This window comes from Hippocampus zosterae, chromosome 7 (assembly GCF_025434085.1).
Source record: "Hippocampus zosterae strain Florida chromosome 7, ASM2543408v3, whole genome shotgun sequence".
NCBI lineage: Eukaryota > Metazoa > Chordata > Actinopteri > Syngnathiformes > Syngnathidae > Hippocampus > Hippocampus zosterae.
In genome coordinates, this window is record NC_067457.1 from 4,173,777 (window position 1) to 4,198,851 (window position 25,075).

General features: G+C 45.8%; 2 protein-coding genes across 4 annotated transcripts; one reads left to right on the forward strand and one right to left on the reverse strand.

Annotated features, from left to right (window-relative positions):
* The first annotated feature begins 98 nt into the window (after positions 1–98).
* Positions 99–3,010, forward strand: aarsd1 (alanyl-tRNA synthetase domain containing 1). The gene is made up of 12 exons (XM_052069721.1): positions 99–259; positions 776–904; positions 1,032–1,191; positions 1,255–1,312; positions 1,418–1,574; positions 1,716–1,832; positions 1,944–2,074; positions 2,181–2,247; positions 2,331–2,422; positions 2,507–2,561; positions 2,642–2,736; positions 2,858–3,010. Exons 1-12 carry the CDS (start codon positions 221–223, stop codon positions 2,994–2,996), a joined length of 1,239 nt encoding a protein of 412 aa, XP_051925681.1. The 5' UTR covers positions 99–220; the 3' UTR covers positions 2,997–3,010.
* On the reverse strand, positions 3,005–21,105 carry LOC127603389 (myoferlin-like). Of its 3 annotated transcripts, XM_052069607.1 has the most exons (54): positions 20,851–21,105; positions 20,239–20,294; positions 19,772–19,863; positions 17,452–17,560; positions 17,284–17,377; positions 17,054–17,208; positions 16,663–16,791; positions 16,512–16,574; positions 16,380–16,430; positions 16,255–16,285; positions 15,994–16,109; positions 15,777–15,903; positions 15,608–15,711; positions 15,458–15,526; positions 15,346–15,389; positions 14,657–14,739; positions 14,444–14,482; positions 13,698–13,822; positions 13,471–13,584; positions 13,199–13,376; positions 12,996–13,120; positions 12,807–12,916; positions 12,523–12,715; positions 12,238–12,393; positions 12,017–12,148; positions 11,702–11,865; positions 10,605–10,719; positions 10,408–10,510; positions 10,201–10,343; positions 9,960–10,130; positions 9,722–9,815; positions 9,542–9,619; positions 9,287–9,468; positions 9,058–9,216; positions 8,826–8,927; positions 8,569–8,730; positions 8,291–8,456; positions 8,086–8,162; positions 7,403–7,414; positions 7,233–7,331; positions 6,964–7,092; positions 6,719–6,874; positions 6,519–6,610; positions 6,274–6,444; positions 5,938–6,086; positions 5,665–5,804; positions 5,490–5,578; positions 5,309–5,404; positions 5,083–5,224; positions 4,441–4,540; positions 4,157–4,350; positions 3,976–4,085; positions 3,748–3,895; positions 3,005–3,508 (listed from the first exon to the last, which is right to left on the reverse strand). In XM_052069607.1, the coding sequence occupies exons 1-54, from the start codon at positions 20,936–20,938 to the stop codon at positions 3,470–3,472; spliced, it is 6,165 nt and encodes a 2,054-aa protein (XP_051925567.1). In that variant the 5' UTR covers positions 20,939–21,105; the 3' UTR covers positions 3,005–3,469. The 3 variants fall into 3 exon arrangements, with proteins under 3 accessions (XP_051925567.1, XP_051925570.1, XP_051925569.1); XM_052069610.1 differs by lacking the exon at positions 14,444–14,482; XM_052069609.1 differs by lacking the exon at positions 7,403–7,414 and having other exon boundaries at positions 7,233–7,325; positions 8,068–8,162.
* Between the last annotated feature and the right edge of the window lie 3,970 nt (positions 21,106–25,075).

Consider the following 25,075-nt stretch of genomic DNA (forward strand, 5'->3'; position numbering starts at 1 on the left):
GGAATACATGTAAACAGCATCTTCCTGCTATCCTTAGAAATGTGATTTATAGACATATCCAAGTCGGTTAATATAATATTTCAGCATTATTAGGTTTGTTTTCGCCTGGTTGATTTTTGGCCATCCCGCTCCCCGTAGAAGAATGTCAGCTCACTTGCAACAGACTCCGCTGTACTTTTGTTTCTCATCATTTACGGCCTTTCTTCAAATATAAGTCAGTATGGCTTTCCAATGTCAGCGGGACTGCTATATGAAAGAAGTAAGAGCATGACTGGGGTCATATGTCAACGCTTAATTATTTGAAACAATAACGCTAACGTTGTGTTCTCTGCACAAGTGGTTAGCACGATTGCTAACGGCTGCCAAAAGTGACAGTCCTGTCTATTGTAATATTATTACTTGTGGGACTAACGGGTTTTCTTTTTTTTGGGGGGGTGGGGGGTGCTGTCAACTTACAAACGTAGTTTTAAGAAATGACACACATTCTGCAAGATGATCAAAGTCGACCTCGTGAATCTATGAAAAATGGAACATTTCAGTTTCATAAATGTTTTTTTCTATTTTTACGAAATTCGTACGTATGGATAATTGTTAAAAAAAGAAAATTAAAACTGCAGATACTGTCCTATTTCACTCCTGTGCAAGTTTTTTTAAATTATAGACTGACATGTACTTGTGTAAAAGTGAGAAGTAAAAATGTTTATACAATTATTATATGCAACATACTCATTGTAATTTGGCACAATGGAAAAAATTCTGCACGACTTTCTCTTAGTTTGTCACAACTGTAGCTTCCTGCTGTCCTGCGGAGCTCAAGCAGGAAATTGGTGGAAAGAAAGAAAGTGTGAGTGGATTCACGGTCAAGCTGCAAGACACCATCTTTTTCCCCGAGGGAGGTGGCCAGGTATGCATGATATTGCAAACACGTGAAGTTCTGAATCGAATGGCATGATGATATGGGAGGAGCGGCAATAAAGCATGCAGAAATATTTGCTTTTCATAGCCCTTTTTTTCTCCACTTCTTCCACTAGCCAGATGACCACGGGCTCATCGCGGACATCCCCGTTTTGAGGGTGACCCGACAGGGCCAAGATGCCGCTCACTTTGTGGCTTCGCCCCTGGAAGTTGGTCAGGAAGTGCGAGTGAAGGTGGACTGGGAGAGGAGGTTTGACCACATGCAGCAACACTCAGGTGGGCCTTGCAAAGAGTTTAAGAGCTAATTATTGACACTAATTGTTTTATTTCCCCTTTTAGGACAACACCTGATCACAGCCCTGGCAGAAAGCATGTTTGGATACATGACCACATCTTGGTATATGTTGTGTATATTATATAGCTGAGGAGCACTGTATGCTGCCTCTATAAAATGAAAACGCTTCACATTACTGCAGAACACCTGCATCTTTTTTTTTTTAAGGGAGCTTGGACGTCAGAGAAGCACCATTGAACTGGACACCCCTGTTGTTAAAGCAGCCCAAGTACAAGCACTGGAGGAAGCTGTCAATGAGAAGATCAGAGCTCACATCCCAGTCAATGTTAAGCTACTTTATAATGACAGCCCTGAGTTGGAAAAGGTGCGTATGTCAGTGTTCATTTGAGTATAAGTCGCATAATTGCAGATCTTGATCAAAATTGCAATGTATTGACTCAATTTTTGCCAGTGTAGCCGGCTTCGATGTCAACGAGTGCTTATCCGTGTTGTGTGTACGACGCAGGTGAGGAGTCGAGGACTGCCAGACGACCACGCGTGGCCAATTCGAATTGTTGATATTGAGGGGGTCGATGCCAACATGTGTTGTGGAACGCACGTGTCGAACCTCAGTCACTTGCAGGTGCCGAAAACACACTTTGCCTTTATTTCCACCATTGTCGCTCAGGAAAATACAGTGTTAGACTTTGTTTGCATAACCTCCAGTGATTGCAGAAAGCAATTTGGATTTTAGGTAATTAAGCTGCTGGGGACAGAAAAAGGAAAGAAAAATAAAACCAATCTGATATTCCTGGCGGGAAACAGAGTGCTGAAATATGCAGAGAAGAGCTACAGCACCGAGCGTTCTTTGGTGGCTCTGCTCAAGTAAGCTGATCCATCAAAACAGTCGGCAATTTTTTTCCGTCAAGAGCCTTAATTGTTACTTTCCACCACCAATCGTTTGTCTGAATGAAACCGCTTCTGTCACCAGAACTGGCCCAGATGAACACGTTGAGGCTGTGGACAAGTTGCAAAAGTCTGTGAAGCTTGTGCAGAAAGTGAGACAACATTTTCATCGATTTACACACAAGAGGCTTTCGTCATCTTTTTGTTGAGACATTTTTTTTTTTGTAAAATGCAGACTAACTTGAACCTACTTCGGGACATGGCCCTTCTCATCGCTCACAACTTTAAGAATGACCCACGCAGAGGGAATTTCTTCAGTTTGCACAAGTAAGAGCTGCTTCTTGCGCCGTTACATGGTCAGCTTTTCCCCCTCCCAAAGCATCAACAAAATGGTCTCCTCCCACCCAACAGAAAAGAAGGGGACCATGAGTTCATGAATATCATCGTCAATGAAATAAACACACAGGTAAGAATGTAAAACATTTTTTTGGGGGGGGGGGGGTATTGCATAAATTATCGGCAATCTCTCTTTTGACTGTTCCCCAGGAAACTTTGGTTTTCCTAACTGTTGGGGAGGAAAAGGGGCCAGGTTTGTTTCTGCTAGCTGGACCAAACGAGCAAGTAACACAGATGGGACCACGGTAAGGGGGGGGGAGATAAATCCCGTTATCACTTGGGCTGCACAGCATTTTTGTCATCAAGTGCCAATTACGATGCAATTTTGGGACGACATTTATTTTATCCATCGTTTTCTCCCCGCAGGCTGTTAGAACTGCTTCAAGGGAAGGGAGCCGGAAAAAATGGCCGCTTCCAAGGCAAAGCCAACAGCCTGGCGCGAAGAGGGGAGGTGGAAGCTTTCTTGCAACAACGCTGCAACAAGTTTAACTTGCAAGAAGAATAAATCCATCTTAACATCGCTTCATAGTTTTTTTTTTATTAACAATAATACAAAAGCACTTGCGGGAACATGTTAAATGTGGAGCACGTCTGATTAAGCCAATATCACAATTTTTTGGCTAATTACACTAGTTCAATGTGTAAAAATCTTTATTTCTAATTTAATCAAAAATAATAAATGTATGATTTTTTTTTTCAAAAGTGTTTTTAACGTTAAGAATAGAACCCACTGAGTGATACCAGTGTTCATGCGGAAAAGTTCATCACCATTCCTGTTGACTTAATCACAGTTTTGTGCGTGGCAGAATGTTGAAATAGTGCAAACAAGCAAGCATCCCTTCCCATTCACAATTGTTTCAGATAAGATGACATGTGATTAAAAAGACAGTGAGATAGTTTGACATTACTGCATTTTGATCCTTTGGACATTTCCATCGTCCTTAACGGGTCCCACTGCACCTTGGCGGCCGTCCGATTTTATTTCAGTGGCTTCACTATCTTCATTGAGATGTAATTCTGGAAAAAGGCAAAAGAAATGGAATCGTTTAGCATCGAGTACAAAGGCATCCAGGGATACACTACTTGGGAAAAAAAATGACATGAGGAATACATTATTTGAGAGAGTATCTGGCATTAAAGCAAGACATTTTAACTTGGGTCACCACTTCCTGTGAGATTTTCATTTTTGCACTGTACCATTTGCAATCCTATGTTTTTTTTTTTTTTATGACGCCTACAAGATGGGAAACGCTTACCGGTAGAGAGTACAGCAAGATGGCGAGGAAGAGGAGCACAATGGTGAGAACGATGAGTCCAATGAAGAGACAGCGGAACCGTCGCCACACGATAAACTTCATGGTCTTGCACGGGTTGGTGAACCAAAAGAAGGATGTTTCGGGGCGCCTGTTGGTCACGGAGAGGTTTCATTAAAAACGGCGGCCATGTTAAAAAGATGACCAAAGTGTTTGTTCGCGGGGTCCTACTTGGGAAGGTCCAGTTTCGGGTTCATGTTGGGTTCATCCCTGCCTTTTCCTGCCGGTTTTTCATCCACGTCATCCTCGCTGAGAATTTCCAAAGTCATCTCTACTTTGCCCTACGGATGCAAAACAGCAGCTCAGGCGCCTGCTGATCTCATTTTCTTGAATTCATTTTGTCCATTCTCACCCCGAGGGTCTTGTGCCCATTGCGCTCAATGGAGCAGGGCCACCAGCCCCTCGCCGACTTCTGGGTAAACAAGCACTTGGCAGCTTCGGGCTTATGGGGCACGTCGGTCTCTACGTTGTCCATCATGGACAGTGTACACTTCTCTGGTGTCTTTGCGGGCGGAATCAAGTTGTTCAAATAGAGCTCCAGCGTTCCTGGGATCCAAACAACAACGGTTATTGAAGAATGAGTTTCAAAACCGTTAAATAGTGTAAACATATTTGTTAAAAGTATACGTCTCTCACCGAGATAATCATCCAGTGAGAACTTGTCATTGTCCCATATCTGGATCGTCAGCTTCGGTGGGATCCTGAACTCCGTTTTGTCCAGACTCCAAAAGTGCTCCTGTTGAATCAGTGGACTGTCAGTTTGATGTTCTCACACCAACGCTCCTCCCGCCCCCCCCCCCCCCATTTGTTGCACAATTTATTGCAAATGATGTTGCTTTCGTGGCCCGGTAGTCCAGTGGTTAGCACGTCGGCTTCGCAGTGCAGAGGTACCGGGTTCAATTCCAGCTCCTGCCTCCCTGTGTGGAGTTTGCATGTTCTCCCCGGGCCTGCGTGGGTTTTCTCCGGGTGCTCCGGTTTCCTCCCACATTCCAAAAACATGCGTGGCAGGCTGACTGAACACTCTAAATTGTCCCTGGGTGTGAGTGTGAGTGCAAATGGTTGTTCGTTTCTGTGTGCCCTGCGATTGGCTGGCAACCGATTCAGGGTGTCCCCCGCCTACTGCCCGAAGACAGCTGGGATAGGCTCCTGCACCCCCCGCGACCCTAGTGAGGATCAAGCGGCTCGGAAGATGAATGAATGAATGAATGTTGCTTTCGTAAACGACTGGGTCAAAAGTCCAGAGGCTACCATAAAAAGCAGACGAGGAAGGGCGCTCACCTTCTTGGAGACGAGGCAAAGTTGTTCTGCGGGAAGGTAGTCGAACTCAAAGACGAACCTCCAGTTGAAGTTGCCGTCTCCGTCGAGAGACCTGTAGTGGACGTCGGTCCTCTGCTTGTCCTCCTCCATTCCCGGCATCCAACTGCAGCAAAATAATAATCATAATAATTGTATTTTTTTTTTTTTTAATGAGGGAAGAGTAAAAGGGTCAAAGGGTCATTTGTACCCTTTGACGTAAATGTCGCTCATGTGCTCTCCGGTGACGCTGGTTTCATCCAGAATCACGTCAGTCGTGTTCCAAATGACCACGCGCAGGAAATGCCTGAAATAAAAAAAATGAAATCTGAATTCAGCGCTGCCGGCATGATTTGCGAGCGAAAAAGCAAGACGTTTTAGCATATGCTCACTTCTTGGCCTTGCGTGGGGTGATGTCAAAGGGTGGGCCGGGCGCGCCCATGCTTTTGGGGAAAATGTCCACCCACATTTGAAGCCTTCCCTGTACACGCACAGACAGGTTTTTAGAAGAGGCCGCTTAACACGGACGTCGATGCGGTCGGGGAGTGTATGACAATCTGGACAAACCTGGGACAGATTGGGCTGAAAGCTGCTGTAAAGTTTCCTGGTCTCCACATGCTCAGGCACCAGTCCCTGCGTTCGCAGGATGTGCAGGCACAGACGCTCACAGGCTGGACCCAAGTGCTCATGAATCTCCTTTTTGCCCTCTGGAAGGGGAAACAAGTCATGTCGTCTTCTTAATGTCTTTTTTTTTTTTGCACCGTCGGGTCCCAACGACGGTGCAAGTGCAGCACACGTCAAATTTGGATCAATGCCCGCAAAACTCGCAAGTGAACTGACCAAAGTGAGCCAAAGTGTATTGTTTTCCGTTGAAGGTGAGCGAAGTGCCGTTGTCCTCACTCCAAGGTTTGGAAAAGCCTTTCAGACGAGCTAGGTTGTCCAAGATCTCGGACGGCTTTAGCTGGTCGCGCCACTGGTTGATTCCAGAACTGACAGCAAACAAATACGGATAAGAAGACGCTATCGTGATGTCATTGAGTTTTTGTTGATGCAGAGCTCCATTGCAAAAAAATCAAAATGCAAACTATCCAATTCTGATGGCTTCCCTTCTGTCTCAATGATACCCGAAACAAAAGAGCAAACAAAGCGGATTTCACTCATCCGCGGTTGCCTTACGTGCAGTACGTCTGCGGGAGGCCGCAGTAGGAGTTGTAACGAGACAGGAAGCGGTTCTCCAGGTCGATCACAGTTTCCCCGACTTTCTCGTCGCGACTCAGGAGGTCATAGTCGTACACGGAGATTTTCAAGTCCTTGTCTTGGGGTAAGAAACACTTCATCTCAAACATCCTACGACAAAAACCAAAGGTAGGGGCATATGAACCACATGCTGATGAACAAATCGTCCCCCGGGCATCAATTACCTTCCAAACACGGGGTTGGTTGTGTTGGGGAGGTAATGGTCTCGGTCTTCTATTGTGTTCTTTCCCAGGGTTATCTTCATGTATGGGTCACACTAAAAGCAAAGCGACAAGTTCAACACATTGCATAGACCTCGTTGTTAAAAAAATAAAAATAAAAATAATAATAATAATAATGCAGTTTGTTGCCAAGTCATTCTCACTCTGCCGTTATTGTCTTTCGGCTGCAGATCGATGGCCCGGACCACGTAAATCCTGACCAGACACTCCTGAGGACCACTGTCGGGGAGCTCTCGGAATTGCCGGGGAGGAGGGGTGACACCGGGGTCGTCTGGCAGCGGGTACACTTTAAAAGAGCCCTGCAGGTGCAAAACCATCAATATCACTTCACAGATCAGGAGGTTTTTTTAAAAAAAAATTATTTTTTATTGTGATTGTGTCAAAGTACCTTGAACTCCCCAACCACACTCGGGTCATCGTCACCATCCTCGTTCTTGCCTCGTTGCAGTTTGAAAGTGCTGCAGAAGTCTGTCAGGCCTTTGAATTCGTCAATGTCTTCTAGTTCACAATCATACACCTGAGGAGGGGAGGGGGAGGGGGAGTCAAGCTCATGAAATCTAAAGGACGACAAGGACTGCATATATTGAGAAAGCGTCATGACCACACGATTTGGAACACCACAGAGTCAACTTGTGTACATTTGAAGCGAAATCTTACCGTGAGGGTGTCATATCCTTTCTTGAGGTAAGGCCCACATTTCTGATTCTCCCCCACTGAAGCGTAGAATTTACTCCACCAATCCACCGTTTGCTTTTCCTAGGAAGTGAATTTTCCCCCAATCAAACCATCTCCTAACCTTGCAAAGAAATCCATCGACGGTAACTTACCTTCTCTACATGCTGTGCAAACACAGGAAGTAAAAAGAAGAGAAAGACTTATTTACAGAATTAGACATTTTTTCTCAAAAGACGTTGCAGCAGTTATAAAACATTGTGAAAATGAAGCGGTGTACGATTTGAGCTGCAGATTGAGGACCGACGAGGCCCAAAGCCGCTGGTCCAGAACGTTTGTATCTCAAGCACATTGGCACCACCCGTAAAACAAATCTTGTTGAGCAAGAGCTTTTTTTTTTTTTTTTGACTTGCACGTTTGGACGTTTGGGTTCCATTTTTCACGGTGCTACTGATACAAACGTCAAGACCTTGCAGTTTCCGGGCCGTGATCACGCTACTCTCCTTCAGTGACAAGTTGCATTAGTTTGGATGTGCTCATTAGACGTGCTCCATAAATGAACAAAAGAAGAGATTGCAAAAGCGTGTCGTCTCCAGCACGCAATCACGGCATTGTGACTTCACGAGCGCTGCGTCGGCTTTGTGATAGAGCGAAAATAGCAACGACAAGTATCCATACATACAAAGTGGGAGGTAGGGGGAGTCATTTTGTTGACAGCAGCCGACATGCTGCACATTAACTGCAAGCCAGAGTGACACCAGTGGTCAAATTTGACTCCGCAGGTCAAATTCTGACTTGTTAGTTTCAAAATCCTTAAAACATTCTTAATACGACTTACCCGAGTTTCTAAGAGTAATCTCGTTTCTTCCATATTGATGGCGAGGTGTCCGGATGGAGTCGCTGCCATGAGGGCCACTGCAAGGATACAACATCAAGCATTTGGGACTGATGATTTTTTTCATCTGGAACTTGATTGACACTTGAAGATGTGTACTCCGCTGTGTCAAATGGCCCGTCAAGTGGAGTTATTTTGCGGCGTTTACTTTTGGAAGCCATCGCTCCCTCAGCCGTGATGACGTATGGGTCGCAACGGAACTGCTCCAAAGAGGTGATGGTGCATTGGCCCACCACCGGTTTCCTGCCGAATGGACGGTGGTCAATCACCTTCAGCACGATCGGAGGCGTGTACATCTCATCCTTTGGTAGAAGCTGGAGGGGAGACGGATGAAACGATTTCAACAAGCACTCAAGACAGGTTTTGCTCCGATATATTTATTCCGATATGCCATTTCACCAAATGCAATCTGCGGTTGGTCGTTACCACTTTGATGAAGAGCACCGAGCTGGGGAAGTTGGGACTCTTTTTCATGTTCCTGATGACTGTCGATTCCACCCTCTGCCCGCCGCACTCCACCACCAGGCTGGGGGAGGACACGGTGGCCAGCTGAAAGGGCTTCATGTTCCTCAGACCCCATGCTAGAATCTGCAGGGGGGGGGGGGGGGGGGCAATGACGAATACACATTCAGAGACCTTGCGTTTCAAATTTGTCAGACAGAACAAAACGCGAGGCGTTACACCTCCACGGCGGTGAGCTGCACAACGGGGCGGATGCCCTGTGGAACCATGTAGAGGTTCTCCGCCCTCATTGGGGGAACAAGAGGAAGATCCGAGTCTCCTGACTGCAGAAAGAGCAAAGAGGAGTGAGATCATCCTGGAATAAATCTCCACTTATCAAAGTTTGTAACAATTTTTGGGGATTTTTTTTTTAACATTTGACAAAGTCCAGAGGCATTTTCATAGGGTGCAGACCTTATCTTTCAGGATGAGTTCAGCGGCCACAAGTGCCTCCCCTTCCTCGCGTCCCCTTTGCATGATAGGGTGCCATAGCAGTTTGGGTATCTGATCCATGCTGGGATTCAACTTGACCAATGGAAGGCAAACGCACCGACCCAGCAGCTCATCCTTGCCCTGGCACAGTCAATGATCTTGTCAGGGAAGGAACATTTTGAACTAAACGACTCCCTTTGTGGAGCGTTACCACTTGGTCATGGTCGTAGAACTCGATGACAACATCCGGCGGATGTTGCGCAAGAGTCTGCGGGTCGCCGTAAATTTCCACATGGTTGAAAATCAGGGTTTGATCCCAGGTTGGGTTTAAAGTGGCACGCAGCTTCTCTGTTGTCTTACTTAGATGCAGGAAGGAGACATGGGCGTAGGGATCTGTAAAGAAAAGAAAAAAAATGGTGGATTGTGGCCAAAGATTGTTCGAATTTATGGTATTTTGCCAACATACCAGAAAAACTGTCTTTGTCCATCGATGTCATGTTTCTTGCTTGATAGACATAAACACGGAGGTGAAACATACATGACCCTGAAGGGGTGGGGGTGGGGGGGGGTTAACAGAATCACTTTAACACGTTGCGGACAGTCATTTCTATTTATGCCTCCAGTCAATACGCTGCATATCACTCACTGTCTAAGGAGCAGGACACAGTGGGTGTGTTAGCGCCAAACATCTTTGTGACATCGCCCTTGGAGCTTTTCTCTTTCTCCTCCGTATCAACACCCTGGCAAAGTAAAATCAACATAGGATCCAAAGACCGCTGAGGTAAATGGCACACTTCACACTTAATGCACAAGTCAATATTTAATACTAGAACCGGTTCATGATTTTAAGCCAAGGACTCGGAATCAAACAGATTTCTACCCACCTGTGCCCCCTCCAGATTGAAGATGGCCGACGCTCCCAAGCGGTCTTCCGGCGCCATCTTTCTCCTCCAACGCCTGCGACGAAACGTATCCGACGAGCGTTCCTTCCGGTGGAACTTCCAGCCGATCAACGAAGAGAATTCCCAACCCTCCGGGTCGCCCTGGTCCCGCCTCTGCGTGCAAAAGCGAGGCGTCGTTGGAGCCATTTTGCTCAAATCGGAGCGACGCCGATGAAATGCTGACCTCTGCGGTTGCACCCGCGGGAAGTGCGGCTCTCCTGCGAGGTCGAACCACTCGTCGCCGACGATGGACGTGGTAGACCTTCTCTGCCGGCACCCAGGACCGGGGCTTGTCATCCGGCGGAATGGTCAGTCCATATTCCCAACCTGTGGAAAACACATTTTTCTCCTTTGAGTTTGCCATTCAGGGCCGATGGATTCATGACAGCACCTTGATCATCCACAGCTCTGTTGTCATCAACTGTCCACTCGTCCTCCCACGCCCAACCGGGAGGACAATCAAACTCCCGTGGATTTCGGCTCTTCTCACCATTCTGCGCAACAAGGTATTTTATGAACTCGTGACCTCATGTTGGCGTGCGCACTTGACAGCTCGACGGGATATTTGCACGTCTGCGCTTTTCTCACCACGTCGGTGAAGGGCTCCGAGGCCGATTTCCACTCTCCACCGGGGAAGCGGGTCTCATTTTGGAAAACCTCATCGGTGAATTCAGTGTGTCCTGCGTCGGCCTCCGTTAGGAGACTAACCCAAAATTCGCATCAGAAGAAACAAGAAAACAAAAACAATATATCAGTCCCGGGACGCTTGTGTCTTGCGCCTGTAGGCTGTGGGCAGCATTTTTCACAGCCCCGCTTTGTTCAGCGGAGAGATCGGTGCTGTTGAACGGTCTGCGGCTGGATGGATGGAGGTCTTGAGGAGCCGACGATGAGAAGAAAGGAGCGTTGGCGCGGAGTGCCGATGCGGATTTGGAGCTGGGAGTCGCGGCTTGGAGTTTGAAGCGGATTATGTGGGACAGGAGAAGTGAACTAATCTCTTTTCGTCAATGGACGCTACAGCTTCGTGTTTGCTTTCAAAACTTTGCTTGTAGCAGACGTGTGCACATTTTTCAGCATGATGTCTCTGATCCACTGGTGAAAGGACACTTTGATCCTCTCCTCTTTCATCTATAACTGCTTCAGACAACAAAGTGTATGCAGAAAAGTGGTGAAGATTGCACGACTGTCTCTGTCCTATGTGTTGTCTTGTGTTATTTTGACTTCAAAATGGCGCCGCGAGAGTGGCTGCCTTTCCAGCAGCTCCTATTTTTTTGTTGTTCTACTTCTTCCTTTCATAACTTTGCTGCTGTGAATCTGGAATTTCTCCATTGCGAGTCTAATAAAGGTATTCTTAATCTGTCGTATTCCGTTGCACCTTGGATGGCTTTTGTACCGTACGGTGGAGATGCAGGTTACAGATAGGCATTTTGTAATGGAGAGGGGTAAAAAGTGACCCTTCGACCACGCTGGCAGGACTGCCATTTTCTCAAGAAATCACGGTGAGTGGCACGAGAGGAATGTTAACAAGCGGCTGACTCATTTCCTCTGCAGAGCTGAGAAAAATGAACATTATAAATAACCACCCCGAAGGCGTTTATAATAGCCAGTGTCATCTCACCCGCCCCCACCCTCGGTTTTCATGGAGGACAAATGCCTATTGACCGATGGATTTATGCAGCTGCACTCACGCTTTCTCCGGGTCGATAAACCAGTCCGACTCCCACTCCCATCCTCTGGGGGGCATGAAATACTCCTTTTTCAGCTTGAGGTTGCCCGTTACGTCGGAGAATTTATGGCGTCCCACCAGTCCTGTAGTTCCCCACTTTCCAAACATACTGGCTTGGTTCTCGTACTGCAAAAAACAAAAAAACAAAAAGGCACCTTGGCTCAGTTTCAAATGCGCGCTGGCTCCAGCACTCAGAATCAAAACAAAGTGAACAATGTCCTTTTCCTCCGCCTGCCGAGCGTGTGCCCGACTTTGAGATTTATTTGAATGAACGTACCAGCTCTGCAAACACACTGAAAGTTCCCTCGGAGAAGGAGTTGAACTTCTTTTCATGTGCAGATAAACCCAACCACATGTTGACTCGGATCTGAACAGGCACCTTCAAGCCTCTGTTCTTGTCCATGGGGTACTGAGAGGAACAAGACGGCCGACTTCGACTTGGATCGACAGGAGGGATGTCGGTGAGCTTTGCCGGTATGTTTCGATTGTAATCTGTACCTTTAAAAATATGGTTTGGGTTTTGCCACAGTGGCGCCCACAAGCCTGCTCGCAGTATGTGGAGTAGAGGATCTGGTGAGCTGGGACGCGGCTGTAGGCCACCCTCCTCTCGCCGCGCAGCATCCAGATGATCACGTCGGGCATGCTGTTCTGAGGCTGAAGGCACACAGAGTGGGGAATTAAAAATTGAGCGACACCCCCAAAAAAATTTAGATTTTTAATCAACCACTACTTGCGGATAAGCATGACCACGCAAACATTAAAGTTAGATTCTCCATGGTTCACCTCTTCCGCAAGCGCTGCGAGTTTGTCCGCCCACGACTCGATGTCGGCCAGAGTGTCGGCAATGTCTTGGGCCTCTTGTCTCATGCGAATAGCTGCCTGCTGGATGCCCTTCAGGACATTGTCTCGCAGCTTCTTGAGTTGGATGTCCAAGGATGTCAGGTTGGAGCGGCCCTCCAGCTCCGGTGTCGGGAAACTGGGGAAAGGAGACCCGTGTGAGACCACAGGTTCTTGACAATCCAACGTGATCCAGTTGAAGCGCCGTTTAATTCCGATCCTTCATTTACTTTGCTATGTCTTCAATCAGCTGAGTCAGCAACTTCACCCATAGGCCAGACATTTGCTTGTCGGGTGCCTTCGCCGAGACCGTTGTTCTAAAGACCTCCAGGTTAGATTGCTGCAACAGGGAATCAAATGCCTGGATGAACTCTCAAAAAAATGGAATGTTTTATTTGGGGGATAAAATGAAGCATTACCAAGCGGCGATAGATGTAAAGGATGATGTTGATGGTGTCCATGCGGTGGCTGATGTCCTCCCAGAATGACGTCACCACAACTACTGGCTTGGTGCCCGCCCACGGCAAGTAATAGTAGTGGTTACCTTGAAACATGACACGCCGTCAAAAAAAATAAAAAAATCTTTCATTCGGCAAAAGAATTTGAATTGAGGCTTGCTCACCATCAAACACAGCGCAACTATACTGAGTGGTGGAGGCCAGCGGTTTGCAGGTGTTGTCCAGTTTGTTGCCATAGTTACCGATGCTGACCTCAAACTGAATTGGCTCGCCCGGTTCCTGGATCATGGAAGCACTGTGGAAGACTGCACAGAGGCAGTACTTCCTTCTCCTCTGGTACTTCTGACATAAAAGAGGAAAATAGCAAAAAAAAAAATAAGTTACACGTTGGAATTTTTGTATTGCCTCTTTGCATCTTTTGGCAAAAGAATATTACCTGCACCACCAAGATATCATCACTCGGGATGCTGTCTACTGCTTTGTCAACTTTGCCCTCTAACTTAGTCGACATTTCGACCAGGACCCTGCCCCTGTAGGCCACGCCTTCACCCTGTTCAAAAGCACAGGGAAGTGGTTACAAACCCATTTAAAAAGTTTCTCTCCCCCCCCCTCCCCAATGGAGAAACTATGCTTATACAACAACAGTGCATTTGTCACCATTACCTTTCCCAAATTGAGATCTTCATAAGGGTCGGGTAGTCCAGTGAACTCTCTGGGACTGCCGTAGAGGTTGATGTAGCAGGGACCAAAGACGGGGAGGAAACCGATCTCCGACTCTCCCGTTTCGGCTTCATGGAGATACAAACACAAATTAGACTTGGATTTCACTCTGCAGGATTAAAAAAATAATATTAATAGGCAGCGAAAAGCTTTTTAGTAAGCAGTGTATGCAGCTCTTGATCAGGCAACCCAAAAATCATGTTTGCGAAGGAATGCACAAAAAAAAAAGCATTTGCAGCGTTTAAATTTAACAGTGAACCCCCAGTCACAAGGGCTACGGGCAACATACACCTGCTGTAGGTGAGCATTTTTAAATACGGTGGTCTTACCCCTCCCGCATGCTTTAAACATTACAAGTAATTAAAACAACTTTAAACGCAATGTAAATGGATTTGGGGGAAAAAATGCAATCATAAAGTGTATAGGAAATAGGAATCATATAAAAAAAATGTCTGTCAAATCTGTAGCTCTAAAAAAAAAAAAAAAATTTTTTTTAAATGACTGCTTTAAATTTCAACAATAAAGCAGGGATTTCTGAAACAGATGCGCTCCAAGAAAATAACAGATTGTAGCAGGATGGGAGAGGGGGTAACAAAGTGCACCAGATTGGGGGAACACTGTATTTAGCAGCTAGCCTGCGCTATATTCATAGCACAGAGGCAACGCGGCAAAGGATAGCACGGATGAACCTTCATATGACGACAATTCCGTACTTCCTGCGTGCTCCTCTATGTCAGGAAAAAAAAAAAAAGACATGAATGAAGGCACCATTTAGAAGTCGGTAGAAAAAGTGGCAACACTGTTCACAGGAAAATCAGGAGCCTAAGTCCAAGTGATGTGGCGTGAAAAAAAAAAAAAATCAAATAAATCAAGCATCATTTTGGTTGCAAAATAAATCATACCTTCAATTTCGCCCCCAGAGGAGGCGATTTTGGCCAAGTTGAGGTACGTGGTACCAACAGCATCATTCCCAGTCACGCGATCCCTGCAGTCACACCAGTCACATTCCTTAACACACAGCTCAGCGCACACATTCAGGTGGCAAGATAAACATGCATGAGGTTGCAAGCCCACAATGGATTACCATGCTGTGCTTTAAAAAAAAAAAAAAAAAAATTCGCTGTACGGTGGCTATGCGATCACGATATTAAACGCATCGCTCCAACATGATTATTATTTTTTTGGGGGGGGTGACACAGCTCTTGAATTGATCACTTAATGTGACCCGCATGAACATTTAATTGTTCATGTGGAATACTCGGCAAAGCATTTTGGGTGGGAAGTTTTCACCGGCAAATCAGTCAACCTTTTTTTTTCCGCACTTCCTCTTCCATCTATTTCCCTCCTGCCTTATCAGACATATTGTTCGCTCGGGAGTACGCGGTGATGAAAATGAGCAGGAAGACGGTGCCAAGAGTATTAAAGAGTTTGTTATTGTGACGGGAAGGGAGGAGCCAGCACAGTCTGTCTCGTAGGGCCGCATAATTCTCATCGGGCTGGTGATGGAGCGCACTCGTTGCACTGCAAAGTCAAGATTCTTGACGCTTCTCCATACCGAATAACGGCATGCGCTTTTTCATTCGGGACTTACCAGTCAAAGACTGTCAATTTGACACGCTCGCACATGGAGGGGAACTAGAACAGAAAAAGTTTTTCGTCATGACCTACTTTGGTATGAGCTATTATGATATAAAATGGATCACCTTGACCTGAAGATTCAACACTTGGTTCCACTCCGGGTTGGCGTTCCTCTCGATGATCTGAGTACGTAGCTGCACGGATGAGAGGAGTCAGACGTATCCTTCCATGGTAGTATAAATGTGAGGCCGTTTCAAAGACGAATGACTAGGGACCTTTTTCCCGGCAAAACGGGCCTCGATGAACGGATCAACCAGGTTCTTCTTATTCTCATTTCCGCCAAAAACCTCCTTCAGCGACTGGATGAAGGCATCGTCCACTGAAACCGAGGACCAACTCTTAAGTCTTCCTCTTGTGGTGAATCTTTCTGCAAAAGTGTCTTACTTTGCGGGATGTCTTCCGCTCGAAACACCTTCAGCGATAACGTGGCCCATCGTAAAGTGACTCCGGCTGGAAGCAACAGGTTGCTTTCGATATCATCTTGGTCTTCGTCCGACTCCCTCTTCTCCGACTGGGTGAGGACGAGGAAAGAGGCAAGACATTTATTTGCGCGACAGAGAGAAGATACCTCCTCGAACTATCCGGCAAGCTCCTTTCTTACCGGCTGCTCATCGCCGATCCCGACCACAAACAGACTGACTTTCAGGTATCCTTTCGCTCCGGAGCTGGAGTCATCCGGATCATTCAGGAGCAGCCACTTCCTCATGACACAGTGGCCTGCAGCGCAAGATGCAATTAGAACTCGAACAACATCCGTGTGACTGCACTGAATACATTGCGCGACTATAAAACAGCATTGCGACTCCCAAAGAGTGCCTTAAAATCTTGGAAAGTGGAAAGCGGCGCTTTGTCACAAGCTTACCCGCTTCATCATACACATAGCCGACGTCAAGCTGTGTAGGAAGACAAAAAAAAACGTGAGCTCGGCTACCGAAACGCATGCATTTCAAACCACTTGGGCAAATCCATATCGATTCAGAATGGTACCTTAAATTCTCCCATGAGACTGTCAGCCCTCAGGGAGTAGGAATTATAAACCTGCAGCAGGAAAAAACATTTTTAAACTCAAAAAAACTCAACTTTCACAGTAGGCAGAGACGCTCATTTCGGTCGACTTACTCGAATACTGATGTTCTGTTCAAACAGGTCTGATGGAAGCATGTGGACATTGTAGAAAAACATCTGTTCGATAGCACAATGTGTGAAAAATGGTTGAAACCGCTCCATGTGAACAAGAGGGGGGTGGGGGGGGAAGAATAATTTGGAGTACCTCGTCAAAGAAGGGGTTGTTTCCCCGCTTAATCCTCGTCCTGTGGGTCTGTCCGCACGCCTGGACCTTGACCACTGGCTTGATGTTGTTGCCTGGCAACTGACGGGCCTCGATGATGCGGATGCGGATCTGATCGAGAGACAAGATCGGAAAGTGTGAGCGGACTTAAAATCCCCCCCCAAAAAATGTGTGAAGCTGTGCGTCGAGATCCTTTTAGCAATTTTAAGCTACTTCTTTTCTGCCTTTGAATGTCTTCAACCGCTCTACTTGTAAATGCTTCTAGATGTTGCGTTTTTGGCTACGTGAAGCAAATTGGCGAAAATTGCCTTGCCGAAAGTTAAGCCCCCCCCCCCCCCCCCCCCGAGACTCAATTTACAGTCCCTGGAGTTACCTGGAAGTCCTGAGGTTTGTTGACAAGCCGGTGTCGATTCTGCGACCTTGCTATCCGCCTGCGAAGGCTAACAGACTGACCGGGAGCGGAGGGGCCGGTCGCAGAACCGCTGTGGGCCCCGTCGGGTGCCGTCTCGTCACCTTGCTCTCCACTGCCTGAAATGGAGAGACGCGTGAAGGTGACGTAGAGTTTGGTGTTGTCATAAAATGAAGACCTGGAGTTGAACATACCGGAATCCACAGTGGAATCACCATCGTGGGATTCGTCTGCATTCGGGTTCGCATTGGGTGGAGGATCATACCCAATGACGAGGTTCATAGTCGCCTGTGAGGAAATGATCATGTCTTTTTTTTTTTAAATGCAACAAATGTCAGCCAAAAATCACTAAATGTACTTACGCCGATATTCTGGCCGTTCTCGTCAAGCAAATGCACATTTTTGGCCGGGAGTGATCTCAGTTGGCCAGAGGCAAGTTCTCTCAAAGGAATTCTTGTTGACCCGATGAATCTGCCCCCAAAAAAAAAAAACACACACACAACCTCATCAATAGAACCTTATCTTGTGTTTTCGGTGACACCTCTGCACTGATTTCCCCTCGTCAAGTCAACTCGAGCTGGCTGCCAACTAGGCGAGCCAACATATTAGTCAAATGTATGGGCCCCGTGGTTATTAAGTGCCGCATGTGTGCTCAGAGACGTCATTCACAAAAAAAAAAAAAAAGGGCACAACAAGGTCACCACCTAGAGCTAACAAGCCCTGCCTGCTGAGGCAAACAATTGCGGAAACAGAAGCCGAGCAGTCACAAAGCAGCGGACAAACAGATTTTTCGACATTTGACAATTGACAAATCCCCAAAGCGCAGCTTTCCACTAGTTAAGCAAGCATTTTTTGAGCGCCTCCACTTGACTTCCACATGTGTCGGCTAACGTAAGATACAAAATTCCCCAAAAAGGCTTCGCACTTGATCCAATTCTTCCAGTGAACCGCCCCCCCACCCCCTCGAGGGTTGGTGCACCCCTGTAAAATGACCTTTCGGCTGATTAAATAACTGAAGGTAAAGCATCATAAATGCTTCTAACCAACACAAAAGAATCAAAAATCTTGCTTTCTCTGCAAAAGATGGTGACAGCTGCGCACATTCACACTGTGACCAAACAAACAGCTGGACAAGAGACTTTTATTGGGAGGATAGAGTATCGGGGGGGAGTGTGGGGGGTGTTTGGCAGGACTTTGCGTCCCTCATCAAGAAGGACGCCGATTTGTGTCAGTGACTCCACAGGCCTGGTATGTTTGCTCAGATGCACGAGTGTCCGACAATATTTATTGCGTACTCTAATGGGATCTTGGTGGGGGTGGGAGGGGCGGGGGGGGGGCTTCACTGCAAGTTTAAGTGACATTTCTCAGCGAAATAACTTACACGGGCAAAAGAATGATTTTACTGTGTTGCTCAAGATTCATCATCTTCTCTTCCTCGGTTGATTTCTGACCCAAACGGATGACATCACAAAGTAGGACTGTTTTTTGTTAATAGCCGACAAGTGATGACACCGATCTGATGATCTTTCGTGCTGGGTTTGAACCATTGCTGAATTGTTATCCGAGCAAAGCATATACTCAAATGTGACTGAGCACACTTAAGATATTGAGCTACATTTGGTTCATGAGTTCATGATTGATTCGTGGAAGGCTCGTGTGCAAAGACCTTTGACACCAGGACGGCACCAGGATAGCAACCGGTACAATGGAAGAGGGGGCGAATCAGTGATGAGTGAAGAGGACATGAAGGAATAAAAGTCCAAAAGTCCGTCTCGCTTTCACGCAGTCATTAAAAAAAAAAACTCATTCGGGTGATGAGCCTGGATAACAAATAAAGGTCCTGTCAAATATGGATGGTGCAAGTGTTAGCATCAAATTCATCTAGACATTCAGCCATTTTTTTTAATTATCGGTGTTAACACTGACCGTAAGTTAAGTTCGTCACTAAAGGAATCTGTGAATCAGATGATGCAATCATGACTTCTAATTTGGAAAATTGAATCAGTCCAGAGGGCACAATGGGCGGGTTTCCCCCCCCCCCCCCTTTCACGTTGCCATAACAACATAGGCTCAGTGCAAAAACAGGGGCTGGAATACTATTCAAGAGAGAGAGGGAGGGGGGGGGGGGGGAGCCTCGTGCTATGACTACTTGCATCTTCGGGGAGTGTGTCAGACAAGCCAGCGGAAAACTTTGCTCAACGTGGACTCATACGCTGGAGACATTTGGAAAACGCCCCCCCCCCCCTTTTCTTTTCCTAAGCTTAAGAGTTGCACAGCAGTAATTAGTCCGCCGGAGGAAACATTCTTTGTGGCTGCTCTGAATTAGTCCCATATGTGATTGTGCACTTTCAACCAAAGCTGTTTTGGAGCAACTACACGCTTCTTCCTGCACAGTTTTAAACATGAACATGTCATGTAGTCCAGACATGATGGAACTGGAATGCTGCAGAGAATTTGCCCCATTCTCTCTGGCTGAGAAGACAAGCAGCGATTGACTTGTCTATCGTTGCCCAATCAGGATCGGTCGTCCCACTTGCAAGTCTCGGCACGGCGTGAGGGGGCAGAGGCAGCCAACAAAGCATTTGTTTTTTTCTACTGATCACAGAAGCCACATCAATCTATAGAATCTATTTAGGAGCCGAATCTCTGTGGAGAGTGTCAGGTGAAAGATACGCCACTTACTTATCTTTCCCAAAGGTCTCCGAGTCTTTCACAATCACATCAATGTGAGAGTTGGGTTCTAGTGCAGCTCCATTTAGATTAAACTCAAGGACCTGCGAGGAAAGACGAAGCAAGCGTCAGCTATTGTAGCAAAAGACTGCAGCGAGTCTCTTTGCATAAAATGTAAGCAGAAAATGGTATTGAAGGAAAACTGGAACATTCAAAATATAAATATAATGTGCGATTTTAAAATATACAGCTGTGTGCAAATTGCAACCCATGTGTTCTGCTTTTCCAATTTGGCTGGCCCAGATTGGAGGAGGCAAAAATGCTGATGTTATGTTGGACTGGCGAGTGAACGTGAGGCAATTTTGAAATCTAATTGGTTCAAGAAATTATCCCAATGCAAATAGTTTCAAGATTTGAATGACATGGCAACAGATGGAAACTGAAATGCTGTGGGTTGTTGTTGGACAAACATTTATTACCTCGTTCCATACCGGATTCACCTCACTATCAATAGCATTTGTTTTTTTCTTTTCATCTGAAAAGGAGAAAAAAAACACATTTGATGACAGTCACAAATTTCCTGACATTATAAAACAAAATGCATCAGTCGTGCCTTCAGAAGTGTTTTTTTTAGTCATTGCTTCTGATACAAGAAGTGAGCTGCAGTTCTTCCCTTATAAGGGGAAGCAAAAAGAAAAGGGAAGAAACCACACCTGCAGGTTATAGGTGCCCGCAAAGCTGACACAGTTGGAAGGAATTGAATCCCTTTTGCCTCTGGTCTGTTAGTTTCAATATGAGAGCGGTGACCCAACTTGACAGCCATTTATAAACCCCGTTTCATTCCAACGTTGCATTCTTTTTCCTGTTTGACATGCCACTAGCAATGTTTGGCCGCGTTGAGACAATTTGCTCGGGTTTGTCCTCAAATAACATGAGTAACGTTTATTTAATTGAAGCACAGGATGAAAAGAAATAAGTACATCACAGCACAAATGCCATTGAATATAGAAGTATTAAATATTTTAAAATCCTGTACTTCAGTCTTGATATAAAACCTTCTAGCAACAAAAAAAAAAAAGAAAAAGCCTTACCTCTAAACACCACTGTCGCGATTGGATCAGGACTTCCAACTTTCTTTTTTGGCAAACCTGCAGCAGATTCTACCAAAATCCGCAACATGATGATCCAGTTCAAAAAAAAAACGAAAGAAGAGAGAAAAAAAAGAAACAAACGTTAGTTATTGAGTGAAATGGTCAATCCCTGGAGAAATAATCAACCCTGACATCTTCACAGGCGCGCCCGGGACGCAAACAAAAGTTTATTTCCAAGTGCAGCGTTGGGAAGTGGAAAGGAGGGCGGGCCATGGGCATGTAATTATCCTGAGTGGAGACAGACAGCGGGCAGCTGCTGCCATCCTGTGATCAGCTGACACAACACCGAATTTCAATTAGCAAATACATAAGCGGGATGTTTTAAATTAACTTTTACATTTGTAAAACGGACTTTGGGCACCGCTAAACAAAGATTAACTCCAAACTTTCACTTGACTTCCCTCCACAAGTTTAAGCAAATATATTTTACTTTGTCTCCGTCTAGTGGCCGTACGGTTCCATCGCCCCATGAGTACCGTACAAGGGAGCACGACATTTTTGTGCGTGGTTAAAAATAGTCTGTCCATAAATTGGTTTAAAAAATATGTAAAATACCAGCCATTGTCGTTTTGACACCAAGTCATTCACGCCAATCGCCGCCTCTTGATGTCAGTCCAGGGTGACGACTTAAAAATGCACCTGGTTCAAGTTGCGTGGTCACGTGACTGCTCTCGTGCCTATTATTTGCGTTTGCAATGTTCATCTAGAACACACAAACACTCCTGTTTGAATAAATAAATATGTAACATGTAGTAATCCTCATCATCTTATTTATGAAGGACTGAGACCAATGCGTGATTTCTTCTTTTAACCCCCCGGCGTACTTCAGTGTGCTTTCAAATATTACACATCGATGTTAAATGACATGGAAGACCAGATTGTGTAGGCTGAGTGTAGGTCGTGTATTTCCTGATATGCCTGTGAGAAATATCTCGTGTTCCTTTCCAGGGAAGGGTTATTTTATGAAAAACAAATGGTATACAGTACAGTGATGTAAAGTATGTTCGTCAAATTGAGCGTGTGATATCTTATTTTTCCACTAGAGGGTGCCAAATGTGTTCTCTAAACCCGAATCCAGTTTCAATTCACACTGCCACTTTCTAGGGGAGGCACAAGCAGCATAACGTGGATATAAAAAGTGTACACACCTTTGTTCCAATGCCATTTTGTTATACGAGACAAAATGTGACGTTTGACGTTGCATAACTTTTTCCACCATTGAACTCAACTGTGTTGTTTGTACAATAACATGGAAATCTTGAAATCCTCTGATCAGGTTGCGGTCAGAGGGGCCTCTGTCAAAGCGCTCTGCCACATCAGGTGATCCCGACCTTACTTTACATGCCAACTCTTCCAAATCAATCAAAGGTACAATTGCAAGTACTGTAAGTTGTGCAAGGAAAGCAACTGGGTCCCATTTATGCTGTTGTTGCCTCCGCTCGAACAGACTGCAGTGTTCTGAAACGATCCCATATTTTATATCTGGCAAATGTGGGCAGCGCAAATGCTGGTCAGCACATGTAAAAACCTTCACATTCTTACTTTTCTTTGCCTTGACTTGCTATTTATGGCGTTGAAACAAAAGAAACAATGCCAATCTGCAGCCGTTGGTCACGCGGGGTTGCGACCGAAATATCCTGGTCTATAGTACTGATTGAATCACTTCTATAAAAACAAAACACAATGGTGAAACTGATTTAGATTTTACAAAACTATTTGTTTTTTGGGTGGGGTAGCAGCCTCAGATCAGTAAAACTTTCTGGTCTGTGAACTCAGGCAACACCAAAGATTCGCTTCAGATTGGGAACACCTTCCAAAATGGATCGGAAATGAGGAAAAAGGAGAGAAGATATAATCAACTTTACCCTCAAAAGGTGAATCAAGGCAACTGGACTCCGCTTGGCACCTTTAATCCCAAATCTCCAGTGGTAAATCTTTGCGGGAAAGTACTCCACAACCCAGAGGAGCCCAATTGCTTTAAATGCACATTTTACGACAGTATTGACTGCCAGTGTTCCATTGCTGCAGGCGAGGGCGGTAAGTGCGGACATCCTCCAAGGTGGCCGACAAACACTTTGTCCTCACGGATTCCACAGATGGCTCAGTTGGACTGTGGTCAACGGAGGGCGATCGTGCGGGTTTTTTTCTCTGGACTGGACTCGATGTGGAACATCAGAGCTAACAACATACCAGAGGTGAACCTCATACGTTTCTCTACATTGGCTCGATCTCAAGTCGGAGCCAGATGTCTCAGAGCATGCTCAGAATTGTTGTGGTTGCTTCATCCATGGCGAAACGACCCGTATGTATGAATCGTCGAGACATCAGTGGGGAAGGGAGGGAACAAAACTGACTGTTGTGTTTTTGTTAGGCCCACTGAGAGTTAACAGTGTGACCCACCGGCGATATCCAAGATGGCGCACGGTCATCATCGCCGTAAACAAAGTCATAAATGCTAAAAAAAAAAAAAAAAAAAAAAAAAAAGACTGAAAAGAAAACTGATGTTAAGGATATCAAATTATACAGTCCCAATTCTGTGGACAAAAGGGGCAGACTATCTCCAGATCTAAAAAAAAATAAAATAATGAAGTCATGAAGAAATATGTTCAAGTAATGGGCACCTTTTCCAGGAACTGGCATGTAAAATGTCGGTTATTTATTTTTTATATCTTGATCTCGTTTTTCTTGGTTCACCAAAACCTGGCATGTGAACAGGGGTGTGTAGACTTTCTAGACCCACCGTAGGTCCCTTAACTCAGCTGATATGGGTTTAAAAAAGAAAAGAAAAGTGGATTCAAGTTGCACATTCTTGAGCATTCGTCCAGGACTTTTCATCCCTAGAATACACTCGCCACCGAGTTGAAGACTGACTCAAGTTCATAAACTCTGGTTTGGCTCCGTCATGTCACATTTTTGGGACACATGTCGGATATAAACAGGACTGCGAATATGAAAGCGGTAGTTGAAGAGAAAATGAGAAACAGCAAAAAATGTGTGGTTGCATAGTGAGAGACATTCATCGGCCCGGAACAGAGAAGCTTCTGTGGGTTCATTTTAGGCTACTTTGAAAAATATTTTTTCAGAAAGCCGATCAAATAAAATAAAAAAATTTAAAAATCAACATCCTTGCTCATAAAAAAAAGTGTCGTATGCAAATAGAATGAAAAACTCACATAGGAGGTATCATTCAAGTGATTCATTTCAAACTTGATGACAGCGAGGCCGAAACTGAAGTGAGGAGCTCCACTCCGTATGACCGGACTTCTCAGGAGCAATCCTATCCCGAGGGTCACTGTAACAACAGATGTTTTGCGACATGGTGCATTTTGCAAATTCCTACAACAACAACCCCACCCCCTAGCCCCAACCCCTCTCCAAAAAAAAACCAAAAAAAAAACCACAGCAAATTTGATTTTCATTTTTTCTCTATATGCACTCCTGCCATGTGCGCGGGTTTCAGCTTCTGCTCATCCACCAGCGGTGAGCACAAGCGACTATAAAAGGCTCTGTCAAGTGTGCAGGAATGCGCCAAGCTAGTGGGCCGCACTTGTGGGCGAGCGCTGTGGCTTAGGTGCATTTGATGTGCGGGGGGGCGGGGAGGCGGGGGGTCTCCAAGTGACGCCTATCGCAGTATATTTTTCATTGTCTGGGCCGGGCTCCTCCGATGCGTCTACGTTGCTTCCCGTGAAACCGTGATTTGCTGTCTCGTTGAGAAGTTTTTGCGGCCAAGAGTGCCAGTCGTCTAGACCGACCGCTTCGGGCTTGTAAAAGATGTGAAAAAAAGATCTTCTGCCAAAGGGAAATGTAAGGAATGCTTTGATGGGCATGTCTCTCTGCTTCATCCACTATTCATAAGATGTGTGACGCTACCAAGGCAGCCCAAACACTTCCTCTCTCATATTCGTCTTTGGGCGGGTGAAAATATACCTGCAGTCCCTTGAGAGTAGTCAAAAAGCCAAAGCCAAAGAATCCATCCATTTTCAGAACCGCTTGATCCTCACTAGGGTCGCGGGGGGTGCTGGAGCCTATCCCAGCCGTCTTCGGGCAATAGGCGGGGGACACCCTGAATCGGTTGCCAGCCAATCACAGGGCACACAGAGACGAACAACCATCCACGCTCACACCTAGGGACAATTTAGAGTGTTCAATCAGCCTGCCACGCATG

Bases quoted from the DNA above. Each gene is read 5' to 3' on its own strand.
- LOC127603389 (XM_052069607.1), bottom strand. From the start codon at position 20,938: ATGTTGCGGATTTTGGTAGAATCTGCTGCAGGTTTGCCAAAAAAGAAA. The intron at 13,585-13,697 runs GTAATGGTGACA...GCTTTTGAACAG, and splicing joins AAGATCTCAATTTGGGAAAG to GGTGAAGGCGTGGCCTACAG. The intron at 13,121-13,198 runs GTGAGCAAGCCT...TCATGTTTCAAG, and splicing joins TAGTTGCGCTGTGTTTGATG to GTAACCACTACTATTACTTG.
- aarsd1 (XM_052069721.1), top strand. From the start codon at position 221: ATGGCTTTCCAATGTCAGCGGGACTGCTATATGAAAGAA. The intron at 260-775 runs GTAAGAGCATGA...ACTTTCTCTTAG, and splicing joins GGGACTGCTATATGAAAGAA to TTTGTCACAACTGTAGCTTC. The intron at 2,248-2,330 runs GTGAGACAACAT...TGTAAAATGCAG, and splicing joins CTGTGAAGCTTGTGCAGAAA to ACTAACTTGAACCTACTTCG.